Source organism: Panthera leo, chromosome D3, assembly GCF_018350215.1.
Source record: "Panthera leo isolate Ple1 chromosome D3, P.leo_Ple1_pat1.1, whole genome shotgun sequence".
NCBI lineage: Eukaryota > Metazoa > Chordata > Mammalia > Carnivora > Felidae > Panthera > Panthera leo.
Genome location: NC_056690.1, coordinates 15421000 through 15441683, shown reverse-complemented (window position 1 = coordinate 15441683; position 20684 = coordinate 15421000). Strand labels below are relative to the sequence as shown.

General features: G+C 50.0%; 1 protein-coding gene and 1 long non-coding RNA gene across 2 annotated transcripts; one reads left to right on the top strand and one right to left on the bottom strand.

Moving 5' to 3' along the window:
* Positions 1-15: 15 nt before the first annotated feature.
* HSPB8 (heat shock protein family B (small) member 8) lies at positions 16-13717 on the bottom strand. The gene is made up of 3 exons (XM_042910272.1): positions 12871-13717; positions 6652-6715; positions 16-1011 (listed from the first exon to the last, which is right to left on the bottom strand). Exons 1-3 carry the CDS (start codon positions 13235-13237, stop codon positions 852-854), a joined length of 591 nt encoding a protein of 196 aa, XP_042766206.1. The 5' UTR covers positions 13238-13717; the 3' UTR covers positions 16-851.
* LOC122203444 lies at positions 8954-12161 on the top strand. The gene is made up of 3 exons (XR_006195181.1): positions 8954-8979; positions 10040-10258; positions 11923-12161. It is a non-coding gene; the product is annotated as an uncharacterized LOC122203444 (long non-coding RNA).
* Positions 13718-20684: the final 6967 nt, after the last annotated feature.

Sequence of the window (20684 nt, the reverse complement as noted above, 5' to 3'; positions counted from 1 at the left end):
ACAAAGCTAAGAACATCAGCTCCTTTTTTTTATTATTATTATTTACTGTTAATTCCCCCCTAAACAACAGCACAATTCAAATAACAATGACACACACATCTCACTCATATACACAATGCCACTAGCCTGCCTGCCAGTCTGTCTGGCCTTTGCTTGGTTCCTGGTGGAGCTGTTTGGAGACAGCCCCCTCTGTAAAAATCCCAAATTGGACATAGGAGGCACGAGAAAGGGGAGACTCTAGCCAGAGAATACATCGGTTTCCAGAGTCCTCAGGGAGTGCCAACTTGGGAACATGCTACAAATGCCTGGGTGAAGAGCAGAAGGCACTGTTTTCATGTGGCTGTTGGATAAATCCCATATGGGGATGTAAGACCTATCTATACCCCTTTGCAGACCAGGGCTGCAGAAACACAGTGGGGTGAGCCAGTGGGCTCCGTCAACCAAACCATGGAGCAGGCATGGAAACCAGGAGCCCAGAATAGGAATCTGGGTGACAGGGAGGTCCCCAGAGAAAAGCAACCTTTTGCATTAGCTGCAAGGTAAGATACAGTGTGAAATGTCATGTCCCCTTCTATCTGTTCTGCAACTATAGAATGTGCAACATCTTCATCATGATAGAAAAGGTAAAGAAACAATCTCCCAGCATTTTGGCCTAATGCAATTGAGCAGGACCCTGCCAATTGTACCGTCCTGTGGAAAAACCTACTACTACACTATCCAGGGAGTCCGTGGTCAGTCCACCCCCACCCCTAACATTTTAGTCACTAAATCTATGAATTCAGCTAATGTACTCTGGAATACAGAGAAGCCCTGCAGTTGGGGAGGGATAAAGATGGGCCAAGACTGGGGTCTCAGGAACAGGTGACTTCCTGGCTGTCTTGGGGAAGCTCGTTGTTGAAACTGCTCTCTCCAAATGGTGAGTAAGGGGGGACCTGGGGGGCTTCGATGATCAGCAGGCCCTCTGGGGAAAGCGAGGCAAAAACTGTCACAGGATCCACCTCTGCAGGAAGCCTAGGAGAAAGAAGCACGAGATACTATTCATGTATTATTGTTAATATGGCTTAAACATTCTTTTTTTCACTTGAAAGAAAAGTTTTCTTAACTTTATTTATTTTGAGAGAGAGAGTGAGAGACAGCGTGAGCAAGGGAGGGGCCGAGGGAGAGAGAGAATCCCAAGCAGGTTCCGCACTGTCAGCTCAGAGCCCCACGTGGGGCTCAAACTCACGAACCGTGAGATCATGACCTAAGTTGAAACCAAGAGTCGGATGCTTAACCGACTGAGCCACCCAGACGCCCCAAAAGAAAATGTTTCTGATATGAATTTGGGCTCTTAGGGCATACAACGCTGGGTTTGAATCCTGGCTCTGCCCTTTTCTAGCTGTATGATCTTGGGAAGGTCACTCAATTGCTCTGAGTTAATTTCCTCATCTGCAAACGGAGATAGGAATATTAAAATTGTATAGTATTTGAAGTGAGACAGAGTCTGAACATGCTTTGCAAATGGTAAAGTGGTGTTCGAACAGTAACCTAAAAGGTCCCTGGGGCCCAGATATTTGATCCTTGGTTGAGGTCCCTCTACTCACAATGGACCGGCTGCTGGCAGAAATGGCCACCACTCCCCTCCCTTTGTAGAACATAGGTAAGGTGTCACAGCAGGCAATACATTTTCATCTGCCATGTGCCTGCTGAGAACGCGTTATTGGTGAATTAATGATGGAACAGGATGGTCGCACAGTAAGCTACTCTATGATGCTTAGAATGAGCCTTGAGGGGTGCCTGGGTGGCTCAGTTGGTTAAGCGTCCGACTCTTGATCTCAGCTCAGGTCATGATCTCACAGTTTGTAAGTTCAAGCCACGCATTTGGCTCTGTGCTGATAGTGGGAAGCCTACTTGGGATTCTGTCTTTTCTTCTCTCTGCCCCTCACCTGCTTGTGCTCTCTCTCTCTGTCTCAAAGTAAATAAATAAACTTAAAAAAAAAAAAAAAAAAGAATGAGCCTTGATTTGGGTCACATCTGAAGTAGCTCTTGGCAGGTCATAATTGCTTTGTTCTCAAAACACATTTATAGGCATTACCTGGCTAGAACTTTATAATGATCCTCCAATGGCTAATAGGTAGGAATTAATATGCCTGTTGCATAAAACATTTAACAGAGACTTGGGGAAATCAAGTGACATGTTCAGTGAGTGAGAACATCAAAGACAGGATTTCTGAATCCAACTCTGGTTCCAGTTCTGAAGCTATATATTATAATTTTTTGGATCGTTTTGGGTAAATGAGGCAATCTTGAGACATGGTTCCTTCATCAAACTACTGGTATTGTGAGAACATGTTCATGGCCTCGCTGGGATGCCATTATAAATAAAGATGATGGAAACTATGACCTTCACCTGCATATCATCTCATTTAGTTGTTAACAATAATCCCACCAGGCAAGTTCCCTCACTGTCCCGATTTACAGACAAGGAAATTGAGGACAGAGACGTGAAGCGATTTGCCCGAGGTCACGCTGCTGGTAAGAAGCATATGGAAATGGAATTGGAATCTTGGTCTCCAAACCCATGATGCTCTGCTCTACTGCGTCCTCTGGCACCAGACTTTTGAGAAAAGGATTATGGTAGGGAAGCTAGGAGGGTCAATCAGCATAGATCTTTCCATTGGTCCAGGATGACTCTGCCTGTTATAAATGCAGGGGTTTTGATGACAGAACCAAGAAATGAGGCAGATCCATTCCTGGCCAGGGCAGGATCCTTCCTGAAGGGGCTGGGGAGTTTTCTCTGTGAGTAGCAACATGTAGCCACATGAGTGGAATCTACCCAGGAGACTCCTGCCAAATTAGAGCTACGGAGATTAACAAGGGGCTTTCTGGGAAGGATGGAAGAAAAAGAGGGAACTTGGGCAGGAACCAAGTCAAACTTGAAGCACAGACAAGGCCAAAAGTCTGGACCTCCCTCCCACTGCCGGGGATGGGCCGACTCCGTTTAACTATTTACATGCTAACCCGTAGCATACCTGGTGCAATGGGGCAGGGCAGCCATGGTCCAGAGCATGGCCCTTGCAGGCAGGCAGATCTGAGTTTGAATTCTGACTCTTGCTGTGTGACCTTGGACTGGTGATCTAGCCTCTCTGAACCTACGTCCTTATATGAAAAGTGGGTTAACAGTTTCTGTCTGGGAGAATTACATGGGATAATGAAAGCGAAGGGCTTAGCCCAGTGCCTGGCATACCCTAAGTGCTCAATAAATGTTAGCCTCTACATTGTTACTACAGTCACTGACCATTTAAATGGGAACCTGGATGGCTGTGAATATTTTAGCACACATTGTGGTATCACCAAACTAAAAAATGTCTGAACCTAAAAGAATCTTCTTGATTGTTCAGGACAGTGCTCTCATATTACATATGGGGAAACTGAGACCCAGAGATAAAAATAGACTTGTTCAAGGTCTCTCACCAGGTGACCTATATGTTGAACCACCATGGTGGGAAAATTATTCTTCTTCCATTCTCTCTCAATCCTTCCATTTGCATCCGAATGAACATCTCAGCTAAGTGTTGCCATGATCTTTAAAGCTGTTAGCCTCTATCCCTTGCTATTGTCGCTTTTTAACAGAGACAGAGCTGATCTAAGGCTTAAACCCTTAAGCAGGTAATGCTATCTAGTTGGAACTTATCCACATTTTTCTTTCATTGGGTTTGTTTTATGACTGCCTTCTTCAGTGAACATATTAGTGGTGGTACTTTAACTTTCTCAAAAGCAACCTGATCAAAAAGGAAAGAAGTCTTAAGCAACTAATAATATGGGAATGTAAACACATAAAGCAGAGAGTAGTTGAAGATGGTCTTCAAATGACTGCAATCCGGTTTCCCCTACCTGGGCAGGAAGGTCATAGGCTTTGAAGGTGGGGAGATCTGTGTTTGAATTCCAGACCTGGCTCATCACTAGCTGTGTGACCTTTGTGGAATTCCAACATCCCTCTGAACGTCAGTTTTCTCATCCACAAGATGGACTTAATAACACTGGCTCCACAGGATTCTTTTACAGGTGAAATAATATTACACCTATACCCCTCTTATGGCTCTTGACACATTACAGGTGTCAGTAAATAGCAAAACAGATACCTGGGAAGATGGAGAGCAGGGACCTAAAGTTTGCTTTGACTCTGAGCATCCTCCATCAATGACTTCCTGCGTCCCCTGCTTCCTGTCCTTACATTCAAGTTGGCTATGGAAAGATCCCATCTACAGTCTTACCCTGCTCCCAACCCACAAGATCTCTCCTGCACCCCCTCATCCAATCAACATGGCGCCTTTCACATGGGGATGGATGTGTTGGGATGAATTTCCTAGTCATGGCTAAGGCAAACAGCTGTAGCATCCTGCCTGGGTGGAAAACTCCAAGGATCTTATTCTGGCTGAAGGAACTTCCCCCTGTTCTCTGATGACCAGAGTTTTTCCGGGGAGAGTCAATGGAGCCTCCTGAGAGTGGGCCAGGGCCATCTTTGGTGTCTAGAGGCTGGGCAGAGCCAGGGGGTCCTGGGAGGTCCCAGCTGCTCTCATGTGACTCCAGCCTTGCAGAGTTTTTAAAATAGTATTAGTCCTCACAGACTGAACACTGAGCCTTTACCCTGTGCTGAATGTTTGACACACGTGTTCTCATTCCCCATCACAACTTGGTCCAGAGGAAATGTGGGGACAGAAGCTCAGAGCAGTTCAGCTGGTTGTTCTAAGTTACCCACTTTCTTTATCATGGAGCCAGGTCTCCCTATACCCAGAGGTGAGCTTCAAAATATTTAGCAACTGGCACAGCTGGACAATGACCAGACAGAATGGAGGAATACATGGCATAGTGATGGAGGAGGGTCCTGGGGACTCCCTGTTGTTGGCATGTGGGGGGCTCAGAGGATCCCAGGGACAGGGTCAGGAAGGCCAGGTTGGCTAGGGAGGGCACTTGTGGGGCTCAAGACAATGGCTAGCCCAATATTATAACAAGAAGCTCAGCTCGGCTGCTGGACCCCAACCGAATAGCAGCCTGTGCCTTGAGAAACTTTAAACATTTCCATTGGTCAAATCACCCCAGCAAGCTGTTTTCCCGGAGGCATCAGAGATGGGGAAATCCACGTTTTTAAAAGATGATTAACCCGCTGACTTCTTTCCAGCTCAATCCCTTCCACGGAGTTGCCCTGTCGGTGACTCCATCCTGAGACCTTATTTGAGTCTCTTCAAAGAAACATCAGCTCCCCCGCACTTGTCCCCCCTTCTTTTCCCCCCTCTCCCTCTCAGCAGCGTGTGATCTGGCCGCTGTACCAGGAAGAGGTGTGGGTCTTGGGGATGGCAGGCGAGCCAGCGAGCGTAAAGAGAAACAGTTAGCTGTTTGCCTTACTGGGAAGCGTCCATGGGCTTCTAAGAACTCAGAGGCGCCGGGCGGGTCAGGAATGGGCACACGGCAGGAGAGACAGGACTGCAGAATCCCCAAGCTGAAGGAAGCCTCAGAATTCAGCTGGTGCAATCTCTCCAGACCAGGACATTTTTGCCAGGGCCGAGGGTGGAGTTGAGACTCCATAACCACACCAATGAGAGTAATAATAGCCTGCCACTTATGAGGACCAGCTGGGTGCTGGTGGCTGTGCTCTGATCTCATTTCATTTTCAGTCGGTGGATTCCGGAATCAAGACCCACCCCCATCCCTTTTACAGGTGAAGAAAGGGCATCCTTTGCTCCGGGGCACGAGCACTGAACCGAGTTCAGGGATCGGTTTGGGGCTAAATTCTAACTGTAAGGACCTTAGGTAGCCCCTTACACCTCTGGGAATTTAGTTTCCCCGGCAAACAAGGAGGGTAATGTCTCTTCTGCCCGCTGCAAAGATTAAAGGCATTGACTGGGACAGGGCTTTGGAGCCAGAGTGCACGCAGTGGACAACTGCTGAGTACAGGGAAGAGGTGTTTACCAGCAGCACCCGGCTGTCGTCTCCCTCCCTACAGGCATCGCCCTTAGGGCCCCGGTGTGGCTTCGATTCACTGGCCCAGCCTGGTGGTCTTCCGGCCGCTCCCATGATTCCCCCGGCTCAGCCCTTCCCACAGCCCTCAGCAAAACCCACCCTTCACATGTCCCAACCTCTCAGCCTCCAAACCCCTCCCAGGAGGAAACAGCAATGTCAGGACAAGTTCGGCCTTCATTCTTGTGGATACCGTAGGGAAGGCGTACCCTCTCCTGCGTTGGGACACTTAGAGCAGGCACCCTTTGAAAGAATCCACTGGGCACTCGGGCACCAAGGGAGGGTCTTTCTTGATGGTGGTGGAGATCCTCCCTCAAGCGTGCCACGGGGTGAGTGCCTCGATTTTCACGGAATCACAGACAAATCATTTTGCTTCTCTAATTCTCGGGCTCTTCATCTGTAAAGTGACATTGTTAACTTCCCGCCTCGCGGGGCACTGAGCCCAGGTGTGACAGCATGATCTACGTAACCTCTTCCGGGACCCTACGGCAGGTTTGCTGTGACACTTTCTCCCCTTTAGGTGTGAGGGTTCAATTCCCTCACTGGGGCTTGTCTGGAAAGAGAGATGCCCAAGACGGAGACGCTCCAGATCTTGGGTCCCAGGCCCTACCCACTCCTCCACCCTCACCCTGGAACCCACGCCGCCAGGGCACTTACTGGATTTTCTTCGTGAAGTTCTTGGAAACGATGCCACCTTCTTGCTGCTTCTCTTCATGTTTGCCTAGAAGAGAGTGGAATGCCACGCGTAAGCATTGATGTCCCCCAGACTTTGGTCAGGACTCAGACTTGGGTTCGAATCCTGCCCCTGCCCCTGCCTCGCCGTTTGACTTGGGGTCAGAGACACCAGTTTTCTGAGCCTCTCTGGTCCCTCGTCTACTAAACGGACCCCCCTGAGCCGAGGCTGTCGTAAAGATGAACTAAGACGACGGACCAGTCGGGAGGCCTAGACGGTGGTTTGTAGGCAATTACAAGTTAGATTTAGGAAATCACGGAAACTGAACCACATGTTGTATCTTTTAAGTCTTGCCTCTGGGCCCTTTCCCCTAACCAGCCAGTCAAACCCTGAAGCTAACATCCCAGGAGGGGTGGTAGAAAAGAAGTGGGGTCACATGCTGAGCCCTAGTCTGCCACCCAGTTGACTTTACGACGCACAGTCTTTCCTAGCTCTGAAGGTGGGCTTTTTTCCCCCTTGGTTACTGATGTGGAAACTGAGGTCCAGTGATGGGTCCAAGGTCACCCAGCAGGTGTATGGCAGGCCTTAGCTCTGAACCAGCTCCCTCTGAGTCTACACCGAGGGCTGCGGGTCTGATGCCCCTCTGCCTGTTCCAGCCTGAAATTAGCTCTTTGAGCCACATTATCTCTACCTAAAACTGGATGAACTGCCTGGAAATAATGTTTCAATCTGCTAAAACAAACAAACAAACAAAACAGAAAAAACCCACCCAGACTCTTGAAAGAGGGCTTTCTTTAAGAAATGACACCTTAGACACCACAGATTTGAAATTCCACCTGCCCCACCTTCTAGAGGGTAGCAGGGGTGGGGCTGTTTTCTTACCTGAGGAAGAGAAAAGATAAGAAGGTTTGGGCCCAAACTGGCTATCACCTTCAATTTACCAGCAACTTCTGAGCCTATTGACTGCTCCTTACTCCTTTTTTATTAATTTTTTTAATGGGGAGAGTCTCTAACTTCTCTTTAAACAAACCGGATTAGGGCAGGGTGGAGCCTTTCAGCTCCTATCTTTATTTGTTCCTCATCTGTGGGGCCACATTCCCAGGCCAAGAACCCTCATTTCCACGGGGACACCCTTCTGAGAGGCTGTGGAATCCAGAGTGTAAATAACCTTGTGGGATTTTTTTTTTTTTTTTTTTTGGCAGCCCCAGTCTTAAAAAAACTGACGATTTATAGGCGATTATGTTATCAATTGTTTTTTCATTATTCCTAATTTCTTTATTACTGACTTTGCTCTGACTGTAAGATAATACATGTGTATGCTAGAAAATGTAGAAAATGCCGAAATAAGTGATCAAAACTACCTGTCCTCCCATCACTGCAACAAGACCACATTTTTTATATACGCTCCAGACTTTTCTTTGTATGGACATAAGTGTTATATAGGATAGATACATATCGCAGATTTTAGGAAATGGGATCATATTGCGCATTATGCTCAAAACTGTTATCTCTTGCCAACACATTGTAATCATTTCTCCACGTCTTGCCAAATATTCTTCGGCAAGGTGATTTCTTTAACGGCTGCGCAGCATTCTGCTGTAGGGACCCCTAAGTTCATTTAGCCAATCCCTGGCTTTTTGGGCAGTGAGACGGTATCTGACCTTAGAGAGAACCTCACGGCACCACACGTTCTTACAGCTGGATCTTTGCATCTGGCCTGACGACATCTTTAGGATAAATTCTAAGTTCTAGAATTTCTGAGACTTGCTCCGTATTGCCAGATTGCCCTTAGGAAAGGTTGCATCAATTTATTCTCTCACGGGCTGGGTGGAAAGGGGTCCACTGATAGGAATTCGTTGTTTAACTGCAGGGTCTGGGTACCCAGAACATGCTATGCTTTGAACGCGCTGCCCCCGGGAGAGTTGATTTGGGCCCGCCAAATCCGTGAGTGCCAACTGTCCAGCCCTAACCGGGCCTGTGGCCGAGGAGCACTGTCTGTTCTCTGACACCCTCCCCCCAGAGCCTGGGCCTCCAGAGAGGCCTGCTTCCCCTGGGGACTGGCCAATGCCTCTGACTCAGCCCTTTTGCACCGCTGGTGTCCTGGGAATAATAAGCAACAACAAACTCTTATACAGCTCTTTCTTGGTGTGAGCCACTGTCCCAGCCCCTTACTAATAGCGACTCCTTTAATTTTCGTGACAACCTTAGAAAGCAGGGACTCTCATTATTACCATTTTGTGGATGGGGAACGGAAGTTCAGAGAGGTTAAGTGATATGCCCAAGGTCACACAGCTTGGAGTGCTGGAGCAAAGGTATTCGGGTTTTGGATTTCCGTCTCTGCTCTAACACTTTCTAGCCCATCTCTACTCTTCTCTGAGCCTCAGTTTATTCTTCTCTAAAATGGGGGTGACAATAGCTTCCTAATTTGGGGGTTGCTGTGAGTAGCAAATGAAAATGAGTCACAGGACTGCTTTGTAAGTGGTAAAAATATCGTGTGAAGGCAAAGGCTTGTGGCTTCTTTTGATGTTTGGAGAAAGGACTACTCCTGAAAGGCTAAGCTTCCCTGTCCAGGCCCTGAAAATAGGGTATTGGGGTTGGGGAGGGGAGGATCTCTGAGCAGGGGCAGCTCCAAGATTTCCATAAAGAGGAGCCTGGTTGAAAGTGGATGCTGCTACCAGAGGCTCATCTTGAAGCTTCTATTTGCATATTATTTGAATATCTATTTATTGGGGCAGCTTAAGGATTATGAGTGATTTTTAATTTCTTATTTTGCTTTCCTAGCTATGTTTTCTACCGTGGAAATATTTTATTTTCGTAAACAGAAAAAAGTAATTATGATTCTTTTTTAAAAAAAAGAACTCATCTGGAGGCAGGGCAAGCCAGAGGCCCCTCACAGCTGCTATTTTTTCAACATGCCTCAGAGAAGTGTAGGTGCCAAGAAGCAGGGGTCAGCACTTCAGGGAAAGCCATTGGCCCAGCTAAAGAAAGAAGGTGCTGTTTCCAGGGGAGGCAGAGGCCCTGGGATTAAGGAGAGGGGGTGGGAATAAGGCCTCTGGGTTTTCCAGTTTCTTCTTGGCAAGGGCTGGGCCCAGTGGCCCATGAAGAGAACATTTCTTGGCTGCGGGCTGCAGGGTGCGAGTTGGGGTGTATAAGCATCATGGAAAGCATCTAGTCTAGCATTTTCCAAACACTTGCCTGGAACTATACACTCATATATGGTCAGATAAGACAGGGCTGTCTCCAGAGAGCCATAAACTACATTAATGTAGCAAATCAAAGCTCTGATAAGTCCTGCAGTAAGGAGACCTGCTTACAATTTTGTTTCCTCTGGCACCTTTTAAAAATCTGTACCGCCTTCCTTCCATTTCTCAGGTGCCTCGTGGTATCTTAAAATGTACTGTTTGGCAAATGCTCATTTAGTTCAACTCCTCCTAAGACCTAAGGCCAACAGTAAAACTGAAGCCCAAGACGTGGGAGGATTTGCCCAAGGCCGCATAATCAGAAGAAAATCCAGCCATTCTGACTCGGAACTGTCTCAGCAGGCCTGGCTTTGAATTTCAGACGTTGCCATGGAGGACCAGGGGATCTCAGGTGAGTGACTCTCTCTGAGCCTCAATTTCCTCCTTGTAAAGTGGGTGTCACAAACCTACCTATATTTCCTTGCAAGTCCACATGAGGAACCTGGGAGCCAACATTTGTAGGCATTTAGCACAGTGCCTACACCGAGTGCTTGAAGAAGAATAGGTCTGTCATTATGAGATATAGGATAAAAGATTGGAGCTGATTTTAAACGGAACCCTGATATCAATCTGACTTCATATCCATTTTATGAGAGTCTCTATAGGTACTTTCAGGGGATTTGGATTCTGTCAAGCTGAGGGTGCTAAGTACATACCTATGAAGCATTTTACAACCTAAAAAGGCTTTGTCTGTCTTATTGAAGCACCCAACCACCCCATTTTACAAATATGGAAACTGAGGCTCCATGATCCACTCAAAGCCTCATTCAGTGCCACTGCATTAGTAAGGTGCTTAGCTGAGGTCTCAGCCTGGAGCTGCCAGGACCCACCTGTTAAGAAGCATCTAGAAGGGCACCTGGCTGGCTCAGTCAGTTAAGCACCTGACTTGAGCTCAGGGCGTGATCTCACAGTTCGTGGGTTCGAGCCCCACATCGGGCTCTGTGCTGACGGCTCAGAGCCTGGAGCCTGCCTCTGATTCTGTGTCTCCCTCTCTCTCTGCTCCTCCCCCTCCCACACTCTGTCTCTCTCAAAAATAAATAAACATTAAAAAAAAAATTTTTTTTAAAGAAGCACGTAGAAAGGAAGAGAATGGGGGAGATATACTTCAGGGGTCTCCTGGAGGGGCCAGAGGGCACGGGGACACCTCCAACCAAGGGTGGAAGACTCTGGAGTCCGAATGAAAACCAGAGACGGGAGAGGTGGTGATAATAATCGTTTACAGAGTGCCAGGCAGACACTATTATTAGCTCCATTTTACAGACTCTCTGCATTTATTATCATATATTGTCAGCTCACGTTTAATCTTCCCTACAGATCTGCAGGACAGATATTATCATGATCCCCATTCTGCAGATAAGGCAACTGAGGCTCAGAACAGTGAGAAGACTTTCTGAGCAGTCTTCCATCGGGCAGTGTCGGGATTTGAACCCAGGTCTCAAAGAACATCTACGATTTATGGTGTACTGGGGCCTTGCTCTGTGCCCAGCATTTTAATAACAGCAGCATCACAGCAATAACAATACTGAACCCTTGTCCGCACTTGACCCCCGTCAGCTCATTTAATACAACAATCCTCATGCACCAGAACCCCGATTTCCAGATAAGGAAACACAGCACGGGAAAGATAAACATTCTGAGCATCCTGCTGGTTAGTGTGGCACAGCCACTTTCAGAACTCAGGCCTGGCCACCAGCCAACTCGGAACGCCCTGGCTGAACCCCTCCATCCGCACATGGCCCCAGCGTGTCTCCTGGCCCACCACCCCCGGCAGAGCCTCTGATGTTTACAATTCCGCCCTGTGAGGCTTTGAAAACTCCCCCTACACGCCGCCTGCCCCCGCCAGGGCTTGTATCCGCCCAGCCTGCCTTGCAATGGCTTTTATTGATTCTCTGGCCTGCCAGCCTGTGCCGGGAACACACTCTTTTTAATGGAGCGTTAATTGGGAGGGAAGAGAGAGAAAGCTGTTCCCCTGCCCAGCAGGGACTGAGTCTCCTGTCTCCTCCTCCTTTCTCCCAGGCTGGGATGTGGCGGCAAGGACCCCGGGCCTGGCGTCCTGGGCAGGCCTAGACTCTTCCTGCTGCTGACTCATGGCGTGACCTCGGACAAGTTCTGCTTGGGCCTCAGCCTCCTCAGCTGTGAAATGGGAGCAGACAGCCCTGCTTCTTAGGGCCGGAGTGAGGATTACTTGGAAGAAGGAATCTAAGAGTCTTAGTCCAGTTTTTGGTACCTAGTAGGTGCTCAATAAATCATCAAATCTCTTCTGGCCTCCCAATTCCCAAGACAGCCTGAGTTTGAATCCGGGCGGCCTTGGACAAGTTACTTTCAGCTTTCTGTGCCTCAGTTTCCTCATCTGTGAAAAGAGGAGACAAACAGGCCCCACCTCCTCTGGTTGCCTTCACTGAGATGCAGGTAAAGGGCAGAGTGCGGTGCCTAGCGGAGAGTAAATGCTCAATCAAGGTCCCAATTAGTATCCTCATAGTGACCATCAGGCCTCAGTGCCCTTATCTGGAACAAGGGGCCCCATTCCTCTTGAAACCTGAGCTGATCATTAGCTCTATCGTAGCATAGCACTTGACACACTCTTCTAGACTGTGCTGTGACACTGTGCCCCATCTCGTCCTTGTCTTTGTATTTCTTCTCTATCTGTTTGACTTACCCTTTCTATTAATTTTTTTTTCTGTCAAAACCTGTGACGTGGTTTCTACTTCCCTGACTGTGCTCTGATAGATTCAGCCCTCAAAGGCCCCAGCCACTGGGTCAGGTTGAGGTGTCTCCTGGAAGCCAGGGAGAGGACAGCTTTTCCACAAAGATAACTTCTGTGGCCTGCATTCCTGAGCCCTGAAGTCACCTGTGTCACGCTGTCACAGCTCACCCTCTAAGGGAACAAACATTCTCTTGGCCATTCCCGGGGCTGAGGCCTACACCCTTCTCCCGGGTTCTCTCTCACTCCTGCCCCTCACTCACCAGACACCTCCACGTAACCGTCCTTGGTCTTCACCATCAGCTCCTCTGGCTTAAAGCTGTGCACGTTAACACACACTTTCCAGGGCTCCCCAGGGAAGGGTGGGGGGCTCCTGCCCTCAGCAGGTACCCCGAACCTGGCTGCAGCCGTGGGCCCCCGAGGCACCATGCCTGACCTTAGGGTTCCAGGCCATGCTGGGGAGAATCGAGGCAGGGCCCAGTTGCGCCAAGAGGCAGTCAAGTCGTCCGGGAAGGGGTCCATGCCAAAGTCATCATCCAGCAGGCGCGAGGGGAGGGAAGAGTCTCGGAAGGGGTCTCTGCGCAGGCGGCTTGGGAGGTGGCAGGAGAAGGGCATCTGACCGTCAGCCATGGCTGCTGAGCTGGAGGGGAAACGGAGGCTCAGAGAGAGGGAGCCACCTGCCCAAGGTCACACAGCAAGGTGATGTGGGTGGGTTGGCCCTCCAAGCTTATTTTTCTGCTTCAGAAAATGCTGAACCATCCACTGCCAAGGACAGAAGGTGTGCACCCGGCTGGGATCCCTGCCCCCAAAGACACTCCAAAGGCTACCACCAGCTGGTCCAGCAGAATTCCAGAGGGCCCCTCTCCGCTCTGCCTCACCAGAGATCCGCCAGTCACTGTCCTCCCAGACTGTCCAGGCTCTCAGCCAGAGCCAGTGAGCTGTCTAGAGGAGAGTCAGGAGCTTAATAAACCCAGGGACGCAGGCCTAGAAACTTCTCCTTGCTTCTTCAGGGCTGAGAGCCTTCTATTTATTGCTGCTTGGGGCTGGAGGCGGGTTTTTCAGCGCCTCCTGTCACAGGAGTATTCGGAGGTGATGAACCAGCCCCTGAGAATCCGCTGAGGGAACAGCTGGGCTCCCAGGGGTAGGGGAGGGGCCGAGTTCAGCCAGCCAGTCGGACACTCTCCTCCCCCCCCCCCCCCCCAGCTGGGCTCAGCTCCGCCCCCTCTCCCAGGGCTCGCTCCCGGAGCCGCCTCCCCACTCTCAGTGCAAAGGCCGGCTATTAATAACCCTCTGCCTGCTGACGGCTCAGGTCACCCTCGGTAATACCTTCCCCAGAGCCTGCTGCCTCCTGCAGAAGGAGGGGAGAGGGTTGGGAGCCCAGTGCATTTGAAGGCAGGTGGCTTTGGGCCACAATGCCCACTTACAACCCGGCGTGGACACTTGCCTTCAGTGTCCTCTGAGAGCAGTAACATTATTCCCCAGCCACCTGTGAGCTGTCAGTTTTCCCAGCTGTAAAATGGACCCCATAGTAGCCTGCCACTGCATGGATGTGTCATGAGGAACACATGAGGTAACCATCCTTAAACATTTAGCAGACTGACACTTTCGCATATTCAGTTTGGAGTTCTCCATTGCATGATGCCTGCTGCTGTATGCTGGGTCCTGTTCTAAGTGCTTTCCAAATATTAAACCGGCTTCAATGGCACCACCAATCCCGGGAGGTAAGGGGAGTGCCACCGTCCCCATTTTACAGATGAGGAAACTATCACAGGAAGTGTTAGCCAATGGGAGCCCCGCATGACTGTTAATAATGATAATTATCAGAAGGTGCTGTACCCGGGCAGGCGGTCTGGTCTGACACAGGGAGCCCACAGAGGACCTGTTCTAGACTTCCCTGCCCCTCCCCCATAGCTTGGAGAATGAATTTGTAAACCGTCCTTCTACCTAACAGCCCCTTGAGCTTGCGTTCTGACTTTGATCTGTCCCCAACAACAGGTGGGCAGTTGGGCATGCCCTTCTCCCCCACCTCCCTCCCTCCCCCGTGGGCTTCAGGGTCTCAGCCCTGCCTTCCTCCTGGGGTGGGGTGGGGTGGGGTGGGGTGGGGGTGTTAAGGAATTCCATGAGTCATTGGTTGAGAAATCGTTTTGATGTTCAGCAGTGCCTGCATGAGGCCGTTTGCTAAAAATAATACTATGGAGAGCAACAGTTACCATCATTTTTGGCCTCCTCTTATGCTTCTGTGGCGAGCACGTGCCAACCCGTTGAACCGTCACAACATCGGGGATGTTATCACCACCCCCATTTTGCAGGTATGCACACAGCTGCCAGGTGACAGGGCTTGGGGTGGGGGGGACCAGGGTCTGTGCTGAGCTGACTGGTAGAGACCCCACCCTCCTTCCCCCACTAGCAGAGAGAGGAAGGCTGAGGTGCCCCCGCTCCCCCATCCCGAGTGACTGGGTCCCCACTTGACTCTGGTGAGATCATCAGGCTAGAAGCTTGAGGCTGACGTCATGGCCGGGCACAGAAGCCTCAGCGCACCTATAATTACAGCAGGGGCGAGGCTGGCTGGCTGGCTCTGAGGCCAGAACGGGGAGAATCACTGTGTGACCCAGAGAAGAAAGCCGGAGCTGCCTGGGACCTGGGCCGGGGCCAGGGTGAGGTTTCTGGGTGGGTGGCTTGGTCCCCAGCCGTTCGTGTGTGGATTTGAGCGGGTGGAGCGCTTAGTGTGTTTATGTGTTTATTTATGGGTGAGTCTGCTGATGGGTGTGTTCTAGAAGACCCTCCTACTCCTTCCTCTCTAGGCCTCCTTCCCACAAGAGCCTTCATCCACCTTCTCATTTCAAGGATGCTGCCAGCAGGAGAGGAGGGAGGGTGTGCAGCTAGAAAACAGAAATAGCAAACATTAGCATTTATCCAGCACTTTCCACGCTCCAGGTTCTGTTCTAAGCACTTAAAATTTATGTATATTAACACATGCGATCCCCCTATAGCCCTATAAGGAAAGGACTTTTATGATCCCCATTTTATTGCTGAGAGAACCAAGGCTCAGTGAGATTGCACGACTCACCCTTGTCTACACACCCAGTTAAGTGGCAGAGCTGGGATTCGAACCTAGGCAGTTTGGCTCTTGACCCCTCTGCTGTACTATGGTTTATAATCACCGTCATGGCTTACATTTAACTGAGCACTGACTGTGTACCAGACCATGTGCCCAGCACTTTATTCATCACCTCAGTGGACCCTCATGGCTCAGACAGGTGAAGCCCCTTGCCGAAGGCCACACAGTGGGACTTGGGAACCCCTGGTCTTGTCCAGTGATCCTCCCACATGCCTGCTGTATGTGCTCCCTCCCCCAGCCCCCGCCCCCAGATTCTCACTACGTTTCTGGGTCAGGCCAGCCTTCCGTTTTGGGAAGCTGAGGAGGGAGGCAGCTGCTCATCCTGCTGACCTAGCCTCCTGGAGAGGAGTCAGTAAGCCCTACAGGCTGTCATCAGCCAGATGAAAACATGGGGCCAGGACCAGGAGAAGCCAGGTAGGGGAGGGGGCCCCCAGGCTGGCTCTCTCTGGGAAGGAAAGACCCTGTGGACTGTGTGTGTGTGTGTGTGTGTGTGCGTACACGTGTGTGAGTATTGGGGCAGGGGTTGGGGGCAATATTCGACCCCGGGTCCCAGAACAAGTGTTTTCTTGGCTACTTTCCTCTTAGAGCTTTCACATGGGAAGGACTGCAGTTCATTCTCAAACAGCCCAGGGGGAGGGTGACATCACCCTGCAGCCCGGAAACAGGGGCCCAGGAAGGAGCAGTAGCTGCCTCAAGTCACAGGGGAAGTGCCAGGACGCAGACACAATTCTGTGCTCTTCCTGTGCTGCCTTTCCATGGCAGCAAGACTGCACGTTCCGTCCTCCCCTAGGTATTTCCAGCCGCCCCCCCACACCGTCCCACCCAGCCTCACCACCCCTGAGCCCTAACTCTACAGGGGGTTGGGTCTGTAGGGCCTGCAGGGGGGGTGCCCTGTGGCTCCCTCAAAGGCCTGGCTTTCTGGATGTCATTTTTGCTTAGTGTTTTCTCTACAGTTATAGGGGTCTGGAGCTCACAGACCCACCTCGGGATCAGAATTGGCCCTTCCGTTCTAAGCTCACACCAGGCGTGGGCGCAGATCCTGGCGGCCTGCCGCATTCAGGCTCCAGATGGAGAAAGACCCACGTCAGAGTTCCCTCCGTTGGACGCCCCAGGAGCCCAGCACACCTGCAGCAAATAGGAGAGGTGTATGCTCGTGTCTTTTTCCATTCCCTTTCTCAGACCCCCGATGGAATTTCCAGCACATTCGGCTCCACGGGGGCAGGACCCTCGGGTGTCTTGCTCGCAGCAGCATCCCCGGTGCCTGGAAGGGTGCCTGGTGCGTTGTAGGAGCTCGGCAGGTCTTGCCAAGCAGGTGATGTCCCGTTAGTGACCCCGTGTCACAATTGCCTGGCTCACATGTGGCAGACCCTGTACGCAATAACAGCATTAGAATAGGGCTAAAATTTCCAGAGTGCCTAGAAGGTGCCAGCACCCAGTGGAATGCTTTCCAAGCGTGCTATTTATTTATTCCTCACCACAGCCCCCCTCCCAGAAGTTCATACCATCATCATCTCCATCTGACAGATGAGGACACTGAGGTTCAGCACAGGAGGGAACTTGTCCAAGGCCACCAGCTTGTGGGTTCTAAACCCAGCTGTGTCTGAACTTCAAGCCCCGTGCTCTTTCCTTGGCCAAATGCCCGGGCAAAAACAAGATGATTAATAAATGAAATAAATAAACAACCCACGTGGTCCCTCCCTACCCAAGTCAATGCCCTCATAATCCTACACAGCTAATGCTTATTTATTCAGCTCTAGCTTCCTGTTACTATTATGTCCAAAATTCTTTCCAGAATGTTCTGAATAACAGTAATTCACGATAGCCACGCTTTCTGTTTTGTGGAGGAAAGTTTTATTAATTATACGGGAAAGGGAATATATGGAATTAAATAATTCGAGTAAACATAAAGAGGGGGAGAGTATAGAGAAGAACAGGGAAGGGTTAACACATCACATCAGGTACTTGCAACATCCAACCTCTGGCTGGGGGAGCCCCTCGGTGAACAGCCCCCGCTGGAGTCCCGACTGAGGGTCCTGGGCCGAATGTCCTCCCCTCGGGTGAGGCTTCCGACTATTCCCGCCAGGGCAATATATACACTACCCATGTGTGATCTCTGGTTAGTCATGAAGTTTGCCTAAGTGCAGTCCTGAGCAAGCTGGGTTTTTTCTCTGTGTCTCTTATCCTATCTCACAATCTTAGGAGCCTGGGCCTGTGCACGTTTCTCTTCCCGCCCTGATCCATTCCAGGGGACCAGCCTGGTCTGGCTCGAGAAGGTGAGGCAAGTTAATCCCCCTTGGCGTCAGGAACAGAAGGGCCAATTCTGATCCCGAGGCCAGATACGGAGCACAAGCCAACTAAGCCCCCCATGACGGTGTATGTGTGGCTCTGGGCAGAAATGCATGACAAGTCTCACAAACACGCTCTATACAGAACACAGGGATCGCTTCCTCTGACCACTTCTGCAAGTAATAATAATAATAATACTTATTTAACATTTTGTAATAGTTGTCTTTTGCATAAACTGATTTATTTAATCCTCATCCAAATTGCTTTAAGATAGGTATTATTATCCCTGTTCACAGACGACAATATTGAGGCACCAATATTGAGGCACAGAGAGGTTAAATTACTCGCACGAACTCACACAGCTACAAAGTAGCAGAGCTGATACTCAAATCCAGGCAGTCTGGCTCCAGAGTCCGTGCTCCGCACCACCACATGAGCCTGTGGATAACAGCTCCCCAAACAACAAAATAGTAATGATCTCCACCATTGCTGGAGAACTCTTACATGCCAAGCTCCACTAAAGACCCTACCTTACCTCTGTCATTCCTTATGACAACCCTATGAGATAGTAGTATATTGTTAACCCCGTTTTCTGTTGAAAACTGAAGGCACAGAGGCAGATGTGTGCTGATTGCTAAGCCTGTATGCTTCGCTGTCCAGTGGGCTATGCTATGTGGTCCCCACTGAATGGCCAGAGCAAGCGCTGTCCAAACCCATAAGGGACCCGAAAGACCACAGTTCACCAGCCCACCTCTCCCTCCACCTTCTCGTTGGGCCTCCTTCTCTGGAAACTTCTTTGGGCCCTTCCAGACGTTCTCAGTAGAACAAGTGACACCAGGAACCCACTGACATTTGGAAGCCTGGTGGCTGCCTGGGACAAGCCATCTCTGTGTCAACCAGAGAGATCGTTATGTGTTACCAGTGTGAAAGCTTCTCGGAGCCAAGGGCTCAGTGGACTCAATGGGAGCTCCTCTTAGCTGCATATGTCCCTGGGAGAAGGGAGTCAGGGGTCAGCTGTGGGAGGAGAGGCTTCACGCAACCCCCTCTCCACCCATCTTCAAAGAGGGACGTCCCTAGCCAAGGGCTCTCAGGGAACCTCTACTTATTCCTGGGCCTTTATCAGGGCTTTTGAAATCCCCTTTCACAGCCCAAATAGTCATTCTGCAGCCGGGGGAAATAGTATCTCAACTAACCAGGCTTTTTGTTTTTTGTTTTTTTAAAGAAGTAACAGTGTTGGTACTTAACTGCTTAAGAAAGATAGTGAAGCCTGGGGGTAGGAACCTGAACAGACCCAGATCGGCTGCTCTGGGCCAGTGGCCTAGCCTCTCTGAACCTCTGCCTTGTCATCTGTAAAAGGGGGATGTCAGAAGTACCTACCTATCTCACTGGGTAATTGGCATGGATCATGAGGGGGGAAATGGTTGGGGAGGTGGACATGGGCCAGATGATGTAGGGCCTTCTGGACCCCGTTTAAGAGTTAGGCTTTGTCCTGAGCATTTTGAGGACCCACTGAACTATTTGGAGAAGGAGAGTGGTATGATGAGTTCTAGGAAAATCACCTGCTACTTGTGGAGAGGGCACTGGGGGACAAAACTCCAGGGAGACCAGAGAAGAGGCTGTTGTAGGGTCCTGGGAAGATGGTGGCTTGGGTTGGGTTGTTGGCTGAGGAGAGATAGAGGGTGGACATAATCCATGATGTATTAAAGAAGCAGAAACATTTTGGCTGAGGGATTGGACTGGAGGAGAGGAGAGGGCACATCAGACTCCCCGTCTGGTTGTAAGACACGGGCAACCGCGAGATGGTGATGGTGATCGTTGACCATGTGCGGAGGAGCAGACACAGGGGAGTGGGGAGACTCCATTCATTCATTTACTCATGTATTGATTCATCACATATTTACTAAGTTCTTACGTGCAAAGCACTAGACTAGGGGCTAGACATGAGACACAAGTCTGTGTTCTCACGCCTATCGATAAGCAAATCATCAGTCAACAGTTAAAACAATTTTAGATGCTACAAAAGTTTCATGAAGCAAATTGAGGCTCCTGGCTACCTTTCTGATCTGATTCCCTGCTGTCATCCACCCCTTGCTCACTGTGCTGGAGTCTTGGTGGCCTTCTTTCTGTCCTTTGGACAGAAGAGCCACACATATTCCTGTCTGAGGACTTCCCTCGTGCCGTTCCCACTGCCTATGACACTGTTCCCCCAGATTTCCTTAGGACTGGTCTCTCACTTCATTTGTGTCTCTACTCAAATTTCACCTACTCAGAGAAACCTTCTCCAACCATTTGATCTGAAGTCATGTTCTCTTACATCAGCTGGTTTTTCTTCATAGCGCCGGCTGCGAACTGAGTTACATTTTAGGCCTTGATTGTTGTCTGCCCCTCCCATTAGAACCTAAGCTCCGTGGGGGCCGAGGGTAGGGACTGTGGTCTGATTGTTTAGGGCTGTGTCATGGGCACCTAGAACAGTACCCAGCATGTAGTTGGGATTCAGTAAAATTCAGGGCATGTGATAGGAAGCAACACAGTTCCTGATGCCATTGTGGTTGGTAAGAGCCATGTAACTAGTTGTGGCCAATGAGTGGTGAGCAGAGGTGATATCTGTCACCGTCAGTTCCAAGCATGTGAGTAACCCATGGGAGACCTCCGCTCCATGACGGGAGGACCCTT

Coding starts and splice junctions, on each gene's coding strand:
- HSPB8 (XM_042910272.1), bottom strand. CDS start 13,237: ATGGCTGACGGTCAGATGCCCTTCTCCTGCCACCTCCCAAGCCGCCTG. Junction 6,716..12,870: donor CGGTTACGTGGAGGTGTCTG/GTGAGTGAGGGG, acceptor ACTCTCTTCTAG/GCAAACATGAAGAGAAGCAG. Junction 1,012..6,651: donor AACTTCACGAAGAAAATCCA/GTAAGTGCCCTG, acceptor TCTTTCTCCTAG/GCTTCCTGCAGAGGTGGATC.